The following is a 22,490-nucleotide window of genomic DNA, read 5'->3' as shown; positions in this document are numbered from 1 at the left end:
AGAAGCCATGGTCTTTGGGTCTTAGTACTATGTTATAGAACTTACCAATACTTATCCAAGGGTGCCTCCAGTCTGCAAGGGTGATTGGAGCATTCTGCAACTTTAAGCAATCACAACTTTAGAGTTTGCATGCTTAAAGTGGATTAAAGAGTCCTAGCACAACCATCCCACTGGACTTTTTGCAGTTTTGAACGTGGCAGGAAAATGCGATTAAAAGCATGACACGAACTCTACAATTCTACGAAAATGCCTGACAGGAAGGTGTGTAAACACCCCATAAGCAAATCAGGATGGATGATCAAATGACTGCCTTGTGAATCAATTAGAATGAATTACCCATAGACACCAGGCGTAGACCAGTCACCGCATAAGCTTCGTGCAAGCAGATCAGGATGAATGCTGAATAAACAGGTTCTCTGTAGGAGCCCCATGGCAAATTAATATTTGTCAGCTGCAATAATTTTGCTTTAAGTGCAAGGGATCAGATGGCAGCCTTTTTAGTTCTAGCAAGAAATTAGTTCTTCATAAATTGAGGAAGTAGTTCAGTATGGGATAAGCAAGAGCCTAGTTGCTGTTGTTATTTCCAAAAATAAACAATGCCGTTTCATTCCAGATCGCTCATTAAACATCACTTAGGGTTGTGCTTTTTTTGTATATATGTTTTTTGGACAGTTGTTTACAGATTAGACAGAATTTCCTTCAGTATTTTCCATGTTTCAAAAGCTATGCTGGATACTAAGTACCAAAGTTTAAGTGAGAAAATAGCAGTATAATCTATGCTTAAACAGAATTTCAGTCAATCTGCACAGATATAGACTCTTTAGAAGTTCATGGAACTATGAACATTTAATGTAGGCACAAACATTAATGTATTAGAATACTTGAACAGACTTATCAGCTAAGTGGTGTTAAGTACCACAATTCATAAGTTTTATCTGTTCTCCTGTATCTATGAAGATACATTTAAGAATGATTTTTTTTTTTCATTCTGTGCTAAGGCCTACAAACATAACCTACCTTCTGTATCAGACAGCCTTTTGCTGAGCGATCCGACATGGCAAGACCTTGAATTCCTCCCACGGTATGCATGCAAGCCCTAACTCAAGAATCAGGTTAAATGTGCAGCTTAGATTCTGTCTCTTGAGCAAGGCTCTTATCTTAGGATAAAGCAGGGGTAGAGATCCTGTGTTGCCCTATACATGTGGTTGGACTACAACTTACATCAGCCCTAGTCAGCATGAGCCATGGCCAAGGATGATGGTAACTGTAGTCTAAACATCAGGAGAGGGACAGGATGAAAAAGAATTGTTCTATGCAAACAAACAAACAAACAAACAAACAAACAAACAAACAAACAGTTCCATTCTGTCTAACTAATACTCCAGTGGAACATATTACATTAATTACATTCATATTAGGCGCAAACACTAAGAATGCTACTAAAAATATATGTAGACTCCCAATACACTGGAAAGCGGTTCTGTAAAGGCTACAATGTTATAGGGAAAACATAAGTAAGAATGCAGAATAAATCAGATTTTGCTTTATTGAAAAATTGAAGGATGTCAATTAAAAACCTTGGCTAAGGTCATTGCATGCATGTGGGATAGCATCGTGCTCCTTTCATCAGGATTCCACATCCCAGTATAATGTAGCATCAAAACTTTTGGGTGCCAGAAAAACCCACTCAGCTGTGCTGGTGAAATATTTGAGAATACAACCATTAGTGGTCAAAGAAGAAAACTCACAAATTACAACTCTCTGGCCTAAAAAACCCCTTGAAGTATCTTGTGGCTGGAGTAAAATTGAAAACGATTTAGTTTTGAAGGAAAAAAAGTTTCCTATAAAAAAACTGTTCCACCTTGGTATGTTAACCTAGAACTTTTACTTTTAGTGGTTTCTGCATCTTCAATTCATGCACTTGCTAAAAACTGCATGGTAAGGCCCTTAAGATAAGACCAAGTGAGGTATACTATTGAAACCAAATACAGACTTGGGAAACACATTTATGTAACATGCATCACTCCTGAAATACATTATATTTCATTACTTTTCTGATTACTGTTACATTCATGTTGCAAAACAGAACCAGAGGATAAAATTCCTTTGGGAAGCAGTTGCCGGTCCACGTACAGCATGGATTCAATGATGAACAAAATGTTATTTAGCAGGAGTAGCATTTTTTTTAAAAAAGTAATTCTATCTTGTTGCTAATGCTGACACTCCTTGAAACAGTTTAGAAGAGCCACTGCTTGAGCTGCAAAAAGTCTCCTATTCAGTGTAAGTAACAAGACGATTGGTTTGCCCAGAAGAAAAAAACACTTAACAGTCTCAGAGAACACATGAAGCATTTTCAAATTGTTCTAAATCTGTAATGTGGGACTTTTGTCACATCCACTTCTTATTCAGGGTTAATATTTTTCTAGAATTGGTGTCTACTGAAACGCAAGTCTATTTTGTTTATTCATTGGAGCGGACTATTTATCCAAGTGGAGTGCTTCAGTGCATTCAGAGATGAAACATCTGCACCCCCTAGCTGTAGTAGGTAACACACACAGTTATTGTATCTAACTTACATTCGTTTTCAACTCAAAATTTATTGAGGCAGTTGTGTCAGTGTATCCACAAAATAAGTGAGAAATAACCCAAGTATACCTTTTGAACAACTTCATGATTTATCCCAGTAATACTCGGTGCACAAACAACCCAGCCTCTGTACAGGTTTGTCACATGCAAGCCACCCCAAAATACAAAAAAAACAAACAAAAAACCCCCAAAACATTTTAACTAAGAATAAGCCACAGCTCAGTATACTTGTTTCAACTGCATTTCTGTTAACCAAATGGCACATTGAGGAATTTCTAAAATAAGGTATTTTAACAATCTGGTTAAAAAAATTCTTGGGCTAAATATTTCTAGATTTAAAAAACATCCCCAATTTTTTTTTAACACTCAGTTACTATACAACTTATAGGAACCGTCAAGTAGGTATACAAGGTTGTCAACCAAAATATTTACATACTGAGTAACAGAAAGCAAAATAATTCAGGTTTCTAGTGACAAAAGGTATTGAAGAATTAAGGCTCTTTGTATAGTTATGTCACTTTACATAGTAGCCAACTTTGGAAGTGTCAGTCTTTCACATTCTTGTCAATCTACTGCAAATATAGCAGCAGAGCATATTAAGCATTATTTTGAATAATTACATTGCTACTTCTATCTCTGAGCATGCTTTTGCAACATTGTAGTTAGGTACAAACTTTTATGTAAAAGTACAAGTATGACTGCTTAAGCACCATACTTTGGAAAAAACTGCTTCCCCAAAATCAAATGCAATTTTTTTCACTTCAAGCAAACAAGATCTGGAAAGATTTAATATGCTCCTGAATGTGGTTAACAAGTGTTTGCTCAAGTATTGCAGATAGCACTGTTTTTCAGCAAAGACTGAAATATTTATACCAGACTTCAGTTTCTTCAAACATATGGGGAAAAATAATTTGTGGAAAAAAAGCTATTTCCATGAGTATGTCTTCTGAATGATGGCTTTGTGGTTAATGAAGAAAACACTGTCTTCTTTGATGTAATGTTTGGTCCACAGCCAAAACGTCAGGATTTACTGTTCAACTAAAAGCATCTTTAATGTCATTTTTCTTAAAATCTGTGATGTAAAACACTGAAGACAAAAAAAATGGAATGGTAATCTAAGAATCAGGTTGTTAAATATTTCTTCCTAACATACCAACATTTGTAGTCAGAACTGTCTTTATTGACTTTATTTTAAATTTTGTACATAAAGAAAACATGTTCATATCAATCATGAACACAAAACTTAAAAAGGCATAACTAGAAGACATTTGTGTCCTTCACCAAAGCAAATGCTGTGCTAAAGGTTCCAAACATTTTCAATTTTCAAAATAAATATTCTCTCTCCTCCCTCCCCCTGCCAATGTCTATATTCCAGGCTTCAGAATAATCACTGGAAATTGAAACCTATCTTGAAATCACACTTCTAAACAGAGTCCCAGCTCACTGTGTTTGGTAACTTGCCATACCATATCCAGCCTGATTGGGTATTACAGGAGCTGCTTGTCCCTGGGCAGGCTGGGCACCAAATCCACTCATCCAGGCTGCAGATGGTGTTTGACTTGATTTTAAAATAAGAAAAGAAAAGAAAAAGGAATGAATTATTTACTGGGGGAAATCGGGCATGTTGTATTTTGCTGAGAGATGCTAAAATGTTGTAACATGACTTGGGAATTCAAAATATATTTTGGTTAAATCAATATAGTTTCTCTTTGTAAATAATTACATTTAAAAATACTGACTTTATTACTATGCATACATTCAGACCTAATGACAGCAAATAAAAAACTGAGTGTCAGGTTCGTTGTGTTCTCTTCCTACCTCCCGGTCCATAGACAAACTATAGTTTGAACAAACCAAAGTTCATTTTTTAAATGAAAATTGCAGGGTGTGTGAACCCAAGGCTCACAACTGCTGATTTACATAGAACAACAGTAGTTAGTACTGAAGACAAACACATCGCCCTCATGTCCCCCATTTCATCAAGGTTGAAAATTAGCATTAATATAAAGTATGAGAGGTGAGTTTAGAGACAGTAGATTTCCTTCACCAAGAACAAAACTGATGCTAAGTAAGGCACAGGCAACGATTCCAGATCAGAGTTTAAACTGTCTTAGAAAAGTGTCTGCCAACAGTAATTTTAGTGAAACGAATTACTTACTCCACACCAAATCCCTGTTGATTCCACGCTTGTCCATACATTCCATAAGATGGCACTTGCCATCCATTGGCCACATACTGTCCATACTGCTGTGGATTCCCATACACTTGGCTCCAATGTCCCCACTGACTGTAATCCACCTAGGGATTAAAAAAAGGATTAAGATTTAAATAAACTTGAAGCAACAGAGTGCACACTGAGTATATAAATAGACACAGACTCCATCAACTAAAATTAGCAATTTAGTGGCAAGTAATTTAAGACCTATATACACATTCAGCAAACTGGGCAAAGTACACACACTGTGGGGCAGGTTAACTGCAACCTTCCACTTTGATAGGACAGTTTGCAAATGGTGCAGTCACCTCTAGATTTCAGGCACTAACTTCAATCACTTAGAGAGATACATGCAGAGGCTGTAGGAAACACTATACAAACAATCCAATTACCTGTTGGAAGTTTTTACTTATATCTGGCGATTCTTTACCCCAATAGCATTTAACAACATGGCCTTCAATTGTAGTTCCATTTACTGAAACAATGGCATGTGCTGCACTTTCATGAGTTGAAAACCTATGAAACAAAACATGAAGTCAGATTTTACCAACATATGTGCAGAAATGGCGCAGTTAACATGTACTATTGTCTACAGAAGCATTCGCCAACCAGGTGCCCACCAGATGTTTCAGACAACAGCTCCTAACCCATAAATTCCAGCAGAGATGTGACCCAAACTATATGGACACCAGGCCGGCAAAAGCTGCTCTGTATTTTGCTGCATGAAAGTGCAGAGAATGACGTAAGAAGAATAAACTTCTTTGCTTGCAAAAATGATAGCTATTAATAATCAATCAAACACAAATAAATCAGGCATGCCCCTTTCCAGATGAACTTACAAACTTAAATTTCAACAGAAAATAAAAGTCCAATGGCAGATAAGGCAGAACCTCAGCATTCAGGGATTTAGTGATTTAACTGTTCAAGAACCTCCAACATAGATGTCCTAAACTCTAAAAAATATATGCAGAGCACCACCCACACCATTCAACATGTTATCACTTCTTTTGACAAAAACAGGTTACTTCTAAATGCAACTCCAAGTCTTCTTTTAAAGGTTCAATTCTTCCTTTCTCTTTAAGGACAGTAGATTTTGGGTAACATTTTCATGTTTTATTCTGTAAATAAATTGCTACTTTAAGACATAAATAAATAATAATAATTGTCCTACCTCACAAATGAGTAGCCTTTTCCTGGAAAAGCTCTTGTTTCCATAATCTGTCCAAAAGGTGAAAATGTCTGTCTCATCAACTGATCTAAAGGTAGTAACATTTTCTGTTAGAAATTTTTATGATTAATGGCTTCAATAAATTTCTTATAAAGAGAAATGCGATCCCTACCTGTTAATCCAGAGGCAATTCCTCCGCAGTAGACTGTACAGTTTTTAGGGCTTGACTGATTTACTACATCTTCAAATCTCAGTTGTTTTGTGCTATCTGAAAGACAAATGACACTTTAAATAATTGCTTTTCAGTTATCTTTCCATTTCATAACAATGAAATGATTCACATTTACCAATACACCCCAGCTGACCTCCTGTTATTCACTTACTTTCTTGTGTACTTTTAGGGGCAGGCGGTTTCCGTGTTGCCCAGTTAGTTCTGATTTGTCGACCTCCTAACCACTGGCCACCCATATGCACAATTGCATTTTCTGCATCCTGACAAAGCAAAACAGATTCTGTTTTCAGAACCAAAACACCTGCAAATCTAAAACTTTGTACATACATAGTCCAAGAAGCTCTGATTACTGAAAAAGTATTGTACAGGTGTGCTCTATTGCTACTTTACACACTTTTAAAAATCACTAGATACCAATAGAGAGATGCTTCATTCTCTTTCACTGATAGGGGTGTCAGAATTGCTAAATTGCTTCCTTAATAGACAGAGCACTCAAATTTTGTGCACACAGGTCCAAGCAAACATAAATTCCACTCATAAAATGAAGCATTTCTGCCTCCACAGAACAGTATTCCTTATAGCAGAAGAAAGTTGGGCCACGTCTCTGCACAGTGGTACCTCTACTTACGTGCCACTCTTGTTACGTATCCTCCAGGATACACACACAGCAAACCCGTAAGTATATTTCTGGGCTTCTCCCCGTGCACATGCGCAGTAGTGCTCTATCACACTACGTTTGTGCGCAGAAAATGCACCTCCGGTTGCAGAAATCTTGGGATCTGATTGGAGCTCCGGAATGGATCCCAACTGCAACCAGAGGTACCACTGTACTAGAATTAAAGGATTTGGAAAGTTGCCCTTCACGTGCCTTTTTATATTAATACCTCAAACACATTCAGTGTCAACAAGTGGCAAAGTTTCTGACTGCTTACCAATTTATTATAAAACGATACAAAGCCATATCCTTTAGATTTTCCTGTTGCCATATCTTTAACTACCCGTGCATCCCTGGGAAGAGAAGCACAGTTATATGAGGAAAACATTAAATATTTTCAAAATAAAAACTAAAAGGAACCACACACACTGTATTGTGAGCATAATTTTCCCTATTATAAACTCAATAACCCCTATAACTATAACCATTCCTAAACTCTCCCTATTGCTTCTTTGCCTGTTAGAAAAAAGCAGTAGGACAAAAAATAACATGTAATAAACATGCAACCTATTCATATAACCTGCACTTTCTACAACTATGTTCAGATTTGAAATTTTAAAAAAGGAACAAAGTTTCCTTTTCTAATACTCTATCTGCTAGGGTCCTCTTCACTGTTCCATAAATTACTCTAACATTTCTAACTATTTTTACCATGCATTTTCTAAATAAATGCCCTCTGCCTAGTGATATAAAATATGAAATATTAAAAAATTGAAAAAGAGGAAAAAAATAGGAATTAAAAGGCATACATGGCCTGTTAACAGATTTCTTTATTTTTCTTGGTCAATTCTCTACCATCATTTTGGAGTTTGGGCAGCTGTAAATTTTGAAAAATTGACATTTTCAGAAATTTAAGAAAGGAGAATAAAACTAACAACAATGCTAAGCACACCAGTACGAAAACAACAAATTTTACACATAAATTTTAGTGAGTAAGTTAAAATGATTGGAAATATAGAACTGCACTGAATATAGAATGTTAAAATGTAAATACTAAGATATGTATATATAAATAATGTATAATAAGAATAAATAGAAATGAGAAAAAAATCTACAACTGAGTTCCAGTGTGCACAGTTCCTTGCAGTTAGCTTCAAGATCCTGTCCATTCTTATGAGCAATTCTGCAAAATAATCAGAATGCTATTACTTTTAATTGTGACTTGGACTTAAGAAAAACTGCAGGTCTCAGGTATAAATAAAGATTGAGAAATAGCAACCTGTATTCAACCTTTTTTATATTTGCTCGCAAACAGTACTACTTACCACATTGAGATAAAAAGCAAAGTAAACAAAATAGACAAAATAAGATTTACGTTTCAATTGAAAATATGTACAGATTGTATATAGAAAAGATTGTTTTTTTAAGCAGAAATATATTCCTGTAAAGTAACACAAGATGTTCAAGTTTTGTTTTGGTGTTGTTAAAAGGACAAAGAAAACAATAGAAGAAAACCTCTGAAGAAACTAGATTATGCAACAAAAGAGACAGACATGCTATAGCACTTAACAGGAACGCTTGCAATGTTTAAAATGTTCAATTAAAAAACTATAGTTATTTGGAAATCTATTCCCAATTTCTACTGTCTAAAAATAAAAGGTTGTTTTAGAAGGGCACACTTGTGCACCACTACAAACAAAAGCTGCTAAACTTACCAAAACGTTTGGTTTAATTTCCAAATGCATGAACTCTAAATATAACACCACTACTTGTCAAAATGATAAATGTACACTAGATTTTATTGCTTTCTACACTACCATATATAACTTGCCTGCAGTTCAACACTATCTACAAAATTATCAGATGAGTACGAAACCTTGATTTATCTAACACACAACTTTATGTAAATTCCAAGAACCAAAACATATATTCTTGCCAGCAATGTAACCCATTCACCACCAAACATACCAGCTGTTAAAAGCATGCAGCTTTCAATTGATTTGATGCAGAGACCTTGTTAATTTTTGTGGGGGGGATAACTGAATGCAAAGAAACCCACAAGATCACTGTACCCCACCCACTGCCCATTATCAAGAAGACTTTAAAGAAACAATCCGAGCAAAGTGAAAGACATTTAACTTGATGAACAAAATACAATCATGTATTATGACTTGTTCTGTATTAGTGAATTAAGATACAAACTAGGATACTTACGATATTTTACCAAAAGGAGCAAATGCTGACTTGATGTCTTCTGTTGTTATTTCTGGACTTAAATCTCCCACAAACACATGGAAGTGATCTGAGGGAAAGCAAAAACCAATTAAATATATTTCTCTTAACCAGCACTTTAGTTCTCAGCGTAGACAGGGGTGCAATTCAAACAATCTTGTGTTTAAACTTCCAAGTCACATCTGCACTTAACCAGTACTTAAACTTGTTCAGCCAAAGAGTATCTATGGAGATTATAAAACCGAAGTAATTCAGCTACTATATAAAATCAAATTGCAGTAAGTGCATGAGCTCAGCTCTACAGTCATACCTCGTGTTGCATTAGGTTCATGTTGCGTCTTTTCGGCTTGCGAACGCAGCAAACCCGGAAGTGTATACTTCCGGGTTTTGCCGCGCGTGCATAGAAGTGTTCTGCGCACTTTGCACATGCACAAAAGTGCTCTATCACGCTCCGCCAACAGCACCCCGTAACAAATCGTGTCTGCAACTAGAGGTACCACTGTGCTTTAATAGTTGATTTTGGTAGAATGGTTACAAGCATTACTTACTTGATGTATCTTTTTTCTGGCTACTTGGTGTTGTTGCCCAGTTAACCTTTACTTCCTGAAAAAAAGAAAAACATCAGTACAAACATAATTTTAGAATACATGCATAAATTCAATCAAGATACAGTCTTATTCTAATAATAACAGCAACCAATATTAATTTTCAAGGTACTTCTAAGTAAGAACATGGTCAAAAATGCTTGTCATGGATCATAAATTAACCTATTTTACTATGTGTTATTCTTTGTTTTCTTTCTTTTTTTTTTGCAACGTACCTTTCCCAAAATTTTTCTCCCATTCATAGCAGCTAATGCAGCAGCTGCATCCCTGTGTTCATAAAATTCCACAAAGCAATAAGGGTCATTGCTTGTATGCTGCAAAACAGAAAATCCAACAGAAGAGTTGACCCTTCTGCTATCGGGTTGCTGAGAAGAAAATCCAGGAAAATATATTACTTAAAGCTAGAAAAGGAAGTATTACTACACACGCTTATAAAGTAACCTTAAGAATGGTTGTCCATTGTTTCACACTGTCAGTTTAAGATATAACATTCTGCTGTGACCCTGAACTAGACAGCAGCACATAACAATGCTGCATGACCAGAGCAGCACACACTGATTTCTCTTCCCAATGGATAGTACTGATAGCAGAAATATTCTTGATCACCTGCTGAGGGGGAGGGAGGCATAGCTGAATCAGTCACAGGCCATTAGTGCTGTCAAAACTGTCATAGCCAGCTATCTATGTGGTGGGCATAAATACAGCACCTATCCAACAGAAGGACACTGAATGCACACAGTGTTTATCACACCTTTGCACACTTACGACTAGATCCAGAAAAAACCTGTGCACAAATATCTGTTTTGGCATAAAGATTGCCTTTACTAGATTGGGCTATGCAGCCTTTGCAATTTGCTCATTCATTCACATAATCTTTAAAAACTGAATTTCTCTGGAAGGAAAAAACTCTGCCTGATATCTGGGGTCAATTTCCTGTAGCTAGAGAGACAGAGTTGGTTATGCACATGTAGCACCTCAAGCACCGATATTTCCCAGGGTCCAGATTTTTTGGGGTGGATGAACCAATATTTGCAACTTTTACAAGGTAACAGAACCAAGATACAGACTAGAAGTTTGAACTTCTGGGTCTTACAGCAAAATATACTAACTTAGCAATCTGCAGATGGGGGGACAACAACAACAACAACAACAATAACAATACCCAGCCACTCTAAGCAGCTTACAGTATATATAAAACATAGTAAAATACAGCTGTAACTTGGATCCTGAAAGCCCTGGAACTCGGATGTTTTGATTCCTGAATGCCGCAAACCCGGAAGTGATTGTTCCGGTTTGCAAATTTTCTTTTGAAACCTGAACATCCGATGGAGCTTCCGATTCCTGCAGCCAATCAGAAGCCGCAATTTGGTTTTTGAATGTTTTGGAAGTCAAATGGACTTCACACACACACATCATATATCTGCCACCACCAGAAGACCTAAAATTGTAGAAAAGAGAGACACCTGCCAGCAGGATGGCCCTTGCACCACTGCAGACTCCCTGTCATGCCTGCAGGGAGTTTTGTCACTGGAGATGTCCCCAACAATAGGAAATGTGTTATACCTCAGCCCCTGGAATTGACAACTAGAGTACAGACAGCAGAAAGTAATTCCAAAATTCTGCTTGGGGCAACTCCAACAAATGTAGGGCTCAAAAATAAGGTCCACTCTGGGTAAGCTCACTGACACTGAATAACCAAACACACAATGGGACTAGCAAAAGTTGATCAAGACTAATTTCCATTTTATTATTTTCAATGAGATTTCAGTAATTTTTGCTGGATTATGTCCAGCGTTGTTTCAAGGTACTTATTAAAAGCAAACAATCTAGCAAGGGTTATTTGGGAAAACAATAAAATGGTTCATCAAAATGTAAAGTATGTTGCCATGTCAAAAGCACAGTCTTTTCCTGAAGCTATGAAAGCCAGAAATGAGGGTGTAAAATAGGAATGGCATACAGCACCTATCTTTTCTGGGTCCGAAAAGAGCCTGACTTTGATTCCTCTTTATTTTCAAGTGGCCTTTTAGTGAAACAAGATAAATATTCAGCAGTGGTGAAAAGCATTGGGGTGGGGGCACAGCAGGCAGCAAGAAACATCAGCAGAGTATCTAGGACCAACAATGCATATTGTACTGTATATATGATTTATATAGGTGTTTGCATGATAATGCTTTAAAATCCTTGACCTATTCTTTTTACAGCGTCACTCAGGGAAGAGAGATCTTGAACTTGCTCAGAGTCACACAACGAATCCCAGAACAGGCAAAGCTTAATATACTGCCTTTGTTTGTGAAGTTATGACTCTAACTGATGGAACATATTTTGATTATCCTGATGAAACAAGGATAGTAGTGATTATCAATATGGTACAAGAGATATCATGTATCCCAAGTATTTCAAATTAAAATGTTTAGCATACATACTTCAGATGCAACTATTATTGCATACAATAACTTACATCTGTTGTTTCCCAGACCTGAGAATATTTTACCTAAATCCTTTAAGGATTTAAATAAATCCTTAGTTATTAACTGCATGTTTTAATTGATTAAATATGAATTCATTTGCATACAATTGTTTCACAGAAAAGAACATCCTATATAGTTTATAGATAATCTATACAGTTATAAATAATCTATATAATTTATAGATAATGGACACCATTTTAAAAGAGGCATTTCCTCCTGAACAGGAGAAAACGGAAGATTGTGCCTCCCTCTGCACTTTATGTACTAAAAATTTAAAAAATAATATTTTAAAGATGTAGTGCATGTTTAAAAGGCACATTTCAAAAGATTTTTTGATTCAATTAATCAATCAATCACTAACTGCTGCAGCCCTAATAGAAATGTTTTAGGTAGCAGGATCAATAATTACTTGAATTTTAAAATGAAACAATATTGACATAGATTAGACTGAAAGAGTCTTACCTCTGTTATCATTTTACAGCTTTTGCAGGGTCCAATTTGGCTGAATAACTGAAGTATAAGTACTTCAGTCACATCTCTGGAAAGATTTCCTACATAGCTAGACAGACAAAAGAAAAGGTAATGTTAATCCCATCATTCATCTCAAAGGATAATCTGTGCAATTTATTGAAATATCAGATATCAATTGTGTAAGCAGAAAATATAGCACCTGTTAATAAATTTTATGAACACACTATTAAGTAGTCCACAGCTTTTAAAACTCTACTATGTATTCATCAAATACTGGTAAGTACTAACATTGTTGTCAGTGAAGTATCACAAGTATGCTGATCAGTTATGTTGCTTTTTGTTAGATAAACCCTAACCCAGAGTTGAGGAACCTGTGGCCCTCCAGATGATGATGGACTCCAACTCCAATGAACCATAGCCAGTATGGCCAATGGCCAGAGATGATGTGAGCTGGGGCTGAGTAAGATCTGGCCAGATACATGTTTCCCATGCCTGCCTTAATTCTTGTGGAGCACAGGAAAACTAGGCTACAGTTTCAGAGATGGGCAGTCATGGATGCTACCAGTACTTTCCCAAGTTTCTTTTTCAAAAGATACCTCCACAGAATCCAACAAATGAACCTCTAAAGGCCAAAATTCAAAAAGTTTGGCACAAGAATTTTAAAATGGAAATTAGTGCATGCACGGGAGTGCCATTTTCATTTCAAAAAGTCCTTGCATGCATCAGAGCCTGTAAGTTTTTTTATTTAACCCAATGAAATTTAAATAGTGTGCTGGTTCTGTATGGGCACCTTCCAAGGGGTAAACATTACTCAGAAAAAATTGGATATAGTCCCATTGAAAATAATGAACATAGTTATGACTAAGATCTACTCTAAGTAGGACTTAGGTGGATACAATCCTTCACTTCTGTTAGAAATAACTATACTTTCAGAGCAGGAAAGGGCTGACAATTTACAATCAAGCGATTCATATACTAAAATAAAACAGGTTTCTAAAAATAAAATTCAGCTTCATTTGAGAGGCAATGTGGTGTAATGCAGTGAGTGGTTGAAGCGGCCTTTCCCAATCTGGGATCAAAGTTAGATGACAATCCCCATTATCCCTAGCCAGCATGGCCGAAGGACAGAGATGGTGGCAGTTGGAGTCCAACAGCACCAAGGTCCAAGGTTTGGGAAGGCTGGGTTAAGTACTGACATAGGATCAAAGACAGATTCAAATCCCCAGGCAGCCATGAAGCTCAATGGGTGACCATGGGTAAGTCACCATATATCAACCTAAAGGATTCAGGGAGTGGGAACTATGTATGCTGCCTTGACCTCCTTTGAGTAAAGGCATGATGTAAAGAAATAATAAATGAAATGCTGCCAAGGGTTGAAAAGCCACATGCCATTTCCCAAGGGTTAAAAAGCTTTTTTCCATAACCACTGGTCATTAATGCAGCACTAAATAAGCTTATTCTAATAATACTACCTGTATGCTACTATTGCTCCTAATAAAAATCCATAGTAATAAGTCAAATAGCTTTCTTAATACCACTTTTAATCTACTTCTAAAGCAGCAATATCATCATATGTAGTGCAGAATATTACTGCAGATATGTCACTGGGGATCTCTTAGCCAAGGTTAGATGATCAGGAGTTGGCTTCTACCCTTCTCTAGAGCAACTTTCCACTCGCACCCAACTTAATTGCCATTAAAACATACATCAGCACTAGTTATTGTTAGTGCTAACCACAAACAGAAGTTGAAAGGAGATTACGGATCCTGGCAAAACTGTGGGTAATGCTACTGAGGTGGTTAACACTGGTTTCAAATATCTCTTAACCTCAATTAAATCAGGAATAGAAAATGTGCTCTACATTGGGTAAGGAAGCCCACTCTCAAGCACTGAACTACAGTTCAGAGATCCCCTGAATTAGGTCTACAGCAGGTGATAATAGCTGAATATTTGAGATTTCTCTGGGTCCAAATTAAACAACCTTTCCATAAAACTAGTCTGCCTTTAAATAATATGACAACCAGAAGCTAATGGCCTTATTGTCAGTTGTCAAAATGCTGTAGTGCAAATACTATATTATGTGTATCAAACAAGGCTGATCCTGCTCAACTATAATGTGATCGCTTCTACTAACTAGTACAAGAGTTTTTCTCATGATCCATGAAGCATCAATATTTTATGTGCATATACCATCAGTCTTTAGTAATCCTCAGTTCCGCAGCCCCTGCCAGCTGGGGTGGAAAGCAGGCAGCAGGCAGAAGCCCTACTCCATGCTTCAAATAGGTGAAGTAATCAGACTCAGATCAGACCCAATTCTGACCTGTGACAGCAGTGGGGATTGCATACAACTGAGGCAAGGCTATCTTCTGAAGGTGTCATCAGGGCCCTTATGTGGCTCAGCTAATATATACAATGCAAACTTTCAATTTGTATATAACTTTAAGCCTCAGTGTCCAATAAAAAGCTTATTAAGGGGGGTATGAATATATGGGCATGGGACAGTACTTGTGGATCAGGAAGGTACTTTGAATGGGTGCCCAAGAGGAGATCCTTTGCAACACCACAGGAAGTTCTATAACAGATGTGAGAAATCTTTGACTCTTCAGATGTTGTTGCACTACAACTCCCATCAGTCCCAGGAAGCATGGCTGGTGGCCAGGGGTTAAGGGAGTTGTATCTGGAGGGTCAAATGTTTCACATAACTGTTCTGTAAGATAAATGCCACTGACTTAAATCTAATTACAATATGATTTCAGTGACCAGCCTTGAGCAAATGACAATCAGCTGAGGGCCCGTCCCCCGTCAAGATTGGCCACTATTTGTAACACAGGGTCAGTAATACCAGCTCCCATTGTTCTTATGAAGTACCCTGAGAAATAGCAGAAACATTTTGATCATTTAGGAGGGAAAGCAATATATATGAAGTATTTACATATCTTCTCTGATACTTTTGAAAACTTTAAAAAAAAATCACGCACACAAGAAAGTGGAAGGCATATGGAAAATGAACAGAAAAAGTAAGGAGGCTATTCAATGCAGACTAATTTGCAAGCCTTACCCATGAATCACATATTGGCTTTTGAATGAATCCCTTCAACTGAGAAAAACAGTTGGTAACATGAAGCCAGCCTATAGAAGCTCAATGTCAGTTTTGATTTTTTTTAATTTATTTTTTTTAAAGAATACATTTAACAACTGGTGAAATGTCTATTCTGAATTAATATTGTAATCTTAAGGAACACTGTAATAGAATATTTGAAGCACACTAAATATTTTTCAAGCCATTTCCTATAAGAATACACAATTAACTTGGCAAAACCATAAATAATGAAATAAAGGCATATACTATACCTCTATAGGCTGTCTCCCTAATTCATGAGACATCACTTATGCTGCATTGACAGGCATAGTATAGAAACCTAGATAGATAACAGGAGTAGTTTATATTCTGACATATATAGGTTCCAATACTAGGTACTGTTGCTGCATGTAAAATAAAACATTTATACATCCTCCATCTAGTAGAAGGGAAAAATAATTCAAACTACATAACTAACTAAGGCTACAATTCTATGCACAGTTACCTCACTTGGAAGTGAACATTGTTAGGCTCAAACGCTGTACCTAAATACCTCTATGTAACTGGCATAATAAATCTTGTGTACTAGTGGTACATGTTACTTGTTATACAAGTATACAATTTATAACCAGCAAAATGAAACCTAGATTATTTGTGTAATACAGTGTCCTCTACATCAGAAAACAAACAAGAATTTGTTGGTAAACAATGTGAAAATTACTAAGACGATTAGGAAATGTTTCATTTGAAGAACAAGTTTACCATGTATAACAGCTAATAAATCTTAAAAGTGAAAGTCTTCACAGATTCCAGGCTTTTGTTTTTTACTAGAACCCCAAGGTACACCAGCCAGAACCTGGTTCAAAAAACATATGCCAGGATCCAGACTAGGGGCACAATCCAAACTCCCACCCCCTGCTGACAGGGCTTCACAGAGCAGTGGGGCTACTGCTGCACCTGAAAGCCCTGACACTCATGACAGCTGCAGCGGAAGGAGGTGGGCAGAATGATCCAAAATTGATCGCTCCACCTGCTCCAGTCTAGTGTAGTTATGTGGTCCAATGTGGTTATGAAATGACAATGAGACTGGCTCAGGGTGCTGGGTCAGTTCGGTTCCACCTCCATCCACAGAACATCATGCCAGTGGGAGGTACTGACAGTGGGCCTCCCAGCCAGCCAGCCAACTCATTCAATGGAGGACCAGCTCAGTCAGATGAGAGACATCTCTGCCTAATTCAAACTCACTCCAGGCCAGCAAACGAGACGTTTGAGTTGCTTTGTAAATTAGTTGAAAGTAGGTTCCATGGAAATCAATGGGACAAGTTAATCATGAATAAGTGGAATCACATTATTTCTATGGGAGCTTAAAGTCAACCAATTTAGTCTGGATCAAATTCATTAACTTAGAATTAAAGAATTCAGAGTACAGTAATTTCTTTTGAGTACTAGAATGGGACATAATTCACAATCCTTCAAAACAAAAATCCACTTCGCCTTTTTCATTTCAACAGAGAAGAGGGGTCATTTTGTTGTTGCTAATGTTAAAACCCCCGGAAAAGCTAGAAATCCTTGCCAACCCACTGCAAATCAGCCAGAGATCTACCAGCAGATGTAGCTCCACCTCCTGCCTACCCTGGTCAGTACTATCTTACCAATGGGAAATTACACAAATTGAAAATAAATTTTAAAACTAAATTAGGAAACAGAAACAGGAAACAGAAAAAAGAATTCACCTGCTCTCATCTCAATGTCATGCTGATATTATCCCAGCTCCAAGAAGGGGGGTGCTTAGCCCATGGTTCCCCAGATGTTGTTGAATTTGCCATGATGGCTGCAGTGGATCGGGCCACCAACATCTGGGGGCCCACAAGTTATCTACCCTGGCCCTAGAACCTCTTTCATGCCTCCTGCTGTCATGTAATGGACAGCTCTTAAAGATCTTACTTTTATTTGATTTACTGAATGACTTCTTGTTCTCTACTGGCACCTTTGACATTATGCATCTTGGACCCTTGTGTGCCCCTTGTTGTGGCAAGAAATCCCTGCCTAGATTATATGAGCCACTACATTTAAAGTGTTTATTAACTTTTTGGTCCAGTATTGTTAGGAACTGACTCCATGACTTGTATGTAGTCATGAAGGATTGTTAGGAATTGCACCTTTCTTTAAACTTGTGTCCCCAGATGTTGCTCAACTACAGCTCATAACATTCCTGACCATCAGCAAAGCTGGGTGGGGAGAATAGGACTTGTAATCCAACAACATCTGGAGACTGGAGGTTGAAGAACTCTGGATTACCTGACCCTAGGACATTCAAGCTTTGTAAGTTTTACACAGAAGTGTCCTAAGCACAAGGTTGTCTCTAAGACAACCAAGTATTAAATGGCAGTTTTCTATTTTAAATAACTTTTTATAAAAGATGACAAGACATTTCAATACATCATTCACAGGCATAAATCTTTTAGGCACCCACAGAACCAGATGCTTGATATTTTTCCAGCCCTGTTTCTCAGAAATTTGGATCCATCGGAAATTCTCCCTTACAGGGCAAAAAAAGATCAATGATTCGTCTACAAGGATTGCAAAGTAAATTAATGGCTTGCAAAAGTATAGCTCAGAGCATAACTATTATAGTTCATGAATTCTTTCAGAGCAGTTGACAAAAACTGTGCCAATTTTTAAATACAAAAGAACTCATTCATATTGCATTTTTTTATTCCTCTTACATCACATACGGAAATCCTAACTTTCTAGCAGAATGGAATTTGAACACAGTGCATACACCAGCTATATATATATATATATATATATATATGCTTTCGTAGATTTTCACGGGTACAGGAATGCAGGTTTTGGTGTCCTCGGGTGTCTTCCCGTGTAAAAGTTGGGGTGTCTAGGCGACGTTTCGACGAGGTCTCACTCGTCATCTTCAGGCTGGTGCTTTCGGCTTCTTGTTACTGGAACAGAGCTCTGTTCCAGTAACAAGAAGCCGAAAGCACCAGCCTGAAGATGACGAGTGAGACCTCGTCGAAACGTCGCCTAGACACCCCAACTTTTACACGGGAAGACACCCGAGGACACCAAAACCTGCATATATATATATATATATATATATCACTATTCTGCAAGGCTGTTGAATTAGGACTGGTAGCCATTATAGTGTTCCGTGAAACAGTACAAGGATGGCTGCACGTTTTCTCTCTACTTAAGGCCAGAAGACAGAATGTGAGCCAAAGGCAGACAGCTAACATAGCGTTGTACTCCAGTTTCTTAAGAAAGGAAACAGTGCAAAACTTTGGCAGCTGTGCACATATTCTTTTGGCACAGAAAACAGAGCAAACTGGTAAGACTTTATGGTGCTGATCCAGGTTTCCAATAAGTATGGCAGCTACAAGAGGGGAGAGTGAATAAGTACCTCTGTATGCTTTCTAACAATGTGCAGTTTAAAAAATGCTTTACTCAGAAGTAAATTCCACTGAATTTCAGTGAAACTTAAATTCAAATAAGTTTAAAGGATGAAGTTAACACCAACTGCAGTTGGGTTCTGGGTGCTTTTCCAGCTCTGATTTCCAGCTTTTCAATCTATTAGAAATACTCCTGCACAGGTGGGTGGATCAATTATATCATTGGGAATCCTGAAAAGCAAATTTGGTAAAATCTGACATAAATTTAGTTTTGCCAAACTTCTTGCTTGTTCTCATTGATAAAAACTTGATTAACTTGTAGCCAAGAAGAGAAAAATACCAAGCATCTGGTTATGCTCTAGTCTCACAAGCATGTGTGCACACAATCCTCTAGCATACAAAACCTTTTAATACTGACACTTCAAATGTTTATTCAACTTTTTTTAAAAAAAGATAACGCAGTGGACATTTGTCAACTGCCTGCTAGTTATATTTAGTATCCCACCACCCTGGCACATCCTGTCATTTCTCTCTTCTACTATGCACAAAAGTGACATTCTGAACTCAGGCTCTCAAGTCAGTTAAGATTGTTTCCTAAAGATTCAGAGTAACCAGAGTTGGTTTCAAGCATGCAATCAGAGTGGAGACAAAGTGGCCAAGTAAATAATGTTTGATTGACTTCTTAACTTTTGTGGACTGGGAAAAGGATGGGAAGACAGACATGCAAAAACTGTTCTGCATGAACCACAGCAGCTGAGTCATGATTTCCATACAGAAAGATTATACTCCCAACTCATTGTGACTGAAATTAAAACTACAATCTGTTTAATTACAATGAACATTTTGAAGCTAGCTTCAAAATCAGTACAGTACAAGAAAGCTAGGTATATACTACAAAAGCTGTCTTCCACTTCCAAGGATATGGTCCAGGACAGAAGTGATGAACATGTCCCATGTTCTTGTAAACACACTTGTACAATGTAAGATATAATCACAATCCTGAGGAACTCCAAACTTTAAAAAATATATACTTTCCCAGTGACCATGGTAGAAAGTTGTTTTAAAATATTAGAGAAAAAATGCTAAATGATTAGAGTAAGATTGCAAATTAGCTTTTTATTTTATCTTGTATTTTATCTTGTGAACTGCCCTGAGATCTTGTGATATTTTTATAAATAAATAAATAAAAGGTTGTCCATTATCTTCAATTTTTACTGTATAAAGCATCCAACATTTTTTCAAGAGCAACTAATTTTTTTACATTAGAGGATAACAACAATGTTCTCTATTTCCACAAGTAAGTTCAACAGTCAGATACAAGTTATGTATACTGTAAGTCTGCTTATTTTGTATTTATTTGCTTCCTTCCCCTACAACATGATGCTTCCAACATGGCTAACAGCACTAAACTTGCTAGCTCCTGAGCTTACTACCTCAAAATTTAAGTAGCACTGAACTAACGGCTTTTGCTTCATCAGTAGCTTACTTAAAATGCTTTAAGCATGTTTACATGCATTAGACAAAGAAGTGGTGACCTCATTTATACACTGATTGCTCAAAAAGCCCCACTACCAATGTTGCCTGGTTGTCACATTTTCCTCTCCTCTCACACTTCAGAGGTGGGATATGAGAGCTAAAACGAAAATCATTTACTTGATCACAATCAAAATACAGCAAACATTTTGTTTAGAACAATTATTCTGCAAAAAGGAGGGAAAGAGGGTTTGGCTTGCAATATGCCTCCTAGTACAGTGAGCATATGGTTCATAAGACACATTTTCTCTGTTTCATGAATACAAAAAGAATCTTATATTTCATGGAACATACATTTTTATCCCTCACTCAGGTTTTTGAATAATAAAGACATCCCTTTCACTTGACTATTCAGCTTTATTCTCTTGAATTCAGAATGCTGCCGCCGGCAATATTTTCTCCAATATATGCATCAGGTCTCCGGAGGATCTGATTACCCATATCTTCATCCACACCTCTCTACCTACTGACCTTTCTCCCCTTCTTGTTTTACTGGCCACGATTTCCGACACGGAAGCCTCACTGACCCAAGGCTCCCACCCCCCACATGCCTCACAGAACTCCAAACTCAACATATGTTAAACCCAGCCTGTTGACACGATTACAACAGCCCTAGTGTTCAGGATCCCACAGAAGAGCCCCGCGCCTCGTGGAGAGCGAGAGGTTTTGCTCTGTTCCGAATCACATCCTCTCCCAATTCCCTTTTGGCGAGAAGAGAATTCGTGACCCCTTGGCAGGAGGGCCCAGGACCCACATCCACGTAGGACTGACGTTACCCTGACAAGGGACCAAGGGCCTATGAGTTATGGAGCGGAAAACGTTTCCCCAAACCTTCCCGAGGTGGGGAAAGGATCCCCAGCCCCACAATTCCTGGCATGTCGCATAGAAAACCATTTTGGGTTGTAGCTCTGGCTCCAATGAACTGTCTTTCCCCTCAATAGCATGCTTATCTTTTTTTCCCACCCCCAAAAGACCCCCCAAATCCCCCTTTGGCTGAGGCATATCAACTCCTTCCCCATTAAAGGGATCTACTCGATCACCTCATAATTGCCTACCATTCCTCTCCCCCCCCCACCCGCTCGTTGCCACGACTCCCCTCCCCCTCGACCCTCTTCGGTCCCTCAAGAGGCGCCACCCCGTGCACGTTCCCGCCTGTCAGAGAGCCCTCCATCCCCCCCCCGCCCCCGGTCTGCCCATCTGCGCCCAGGTGCTCAACCCACCCACCCCAACCCCACTCACAGTGTCTTGGGCTGCCCGTCGTCTTCCATCGCGGCGAAGGAGGGCCGCTCGCAGACGGACCCAGGACACCGCGCGGAGGGGGGAGGGGACTACCGGTAGACTCCGACAACAGGGAAGGAGGGGTGGGGTGGTGGTGGGGCTTTTTGTAACGAAACGCGAGAGCTCCGCGGCCCCTCGTTTCACGTCCAGGCCCCCGGCAGAAGCAAAAGACTAGGACCGAGAGAAGGCGGGGGGGGGGGGGAAGAGGAGGAACCAGAGATCCACAAAATGGCCGCAGCCGCCAACCACTCAGGAAGCGGCGTAACACGCAGGCGCAGCAAAAACACTTCTCCGGCTTAGCTTTTCCCCCTCACGACCATAGAGAAAGACCGTCTAGAGCGGCGCGAGCGCGCCGAGTTCCGGTTGGGCGGAGGGAAGGCGGGGCTTCGGGGGGGGAAGGCGTCTATATTTTACACGTAAGAGGAATATACGATTAGGACGTTTTTTGCGTGCTAGGGAATGGAGCAGGGGCGGGCATTGCACTGAACTGAATACATACAGTACAGTTTAGAGGGCTTTTTTTTAATAGCCAATTGTAGATTAAAAAGAAAGAAAAAAGAATTG

General features: G+C 38.3%; 1 protein-coding gene across 4 annotated transcripts; it reads right to left on the bottom strand.

The window, feature by feature from the left end:
* Positions 1–2,577: 2,577 nt before the first annotated feature.
* Positions 2,578–22,239, bottom strand: TIAL1 (TIA1 cytotoxic granule associated RNA binding protein like 1). Of its 4 annotated transcripts, none has more exons than XM_083741472.1 (14): positions 21,888–22,191; positions 15,984–16,051; positions 12,624–12,720; positions 9,909–10,058; positions 9,637–9,691; positions 9,071–9,158; positions 7,134–7,209; positions 6,353–6,461; positions 6,142–6,237; positions 5,973–6,057; positions 5,194–5,317; positions 4,745–4,884; positions 4,053–4,144; positions 2,578–3,673 (listed from the first exon to the last, which is right to left on the bottom strand). In XM_083741472.1, the coding sequence occupies exons 3-14, from the start codon at positions 12,633–12,635 to the stop codon at positions 3,621–3,623; spliced, it is 1,080 nt and encodes a 359-aa protein (XP_083597598.1). In that variant the 5' UTR covers positions 12,636–12,720; positions 15,984–16,051; positions 21,888–22,191; the 3' UTR covers positions 2,578–3,620. The 4 variants fall into 4 exon arrangements, with proteins under 4 accessions (XP_083597598.1, XP_083597599.1, XP_083597596.1 ...); XM_083741473.1 differs by having other exon boundaries at positions 9,909–10,007; positions 21,888–22,183; XM_083741470.1 differs by lacking the exon at positions 15,984–16,051 and having other exon boundaries at positions 21,888–22,239.
* Between the last annotated feature and the right edge of the window lie 251 nt (positions 22,240–22,490).

Source organism: Podarcis gaigeae, assembly GCF_964106915.1.
Source record: "Podarcis gaigeae genome assembly, chromosome: 5".
Taxonomy (NCBI): domain Eukaryota; kingdom Metazoa; phylum Chordata; class Lepidosauria; order Squamata; family Lacertidae; genus Podarcis; species Podarcis gaigeae.
This window is presented reverse-complemented; position numbering and strand designations above follow the sequence as displayed.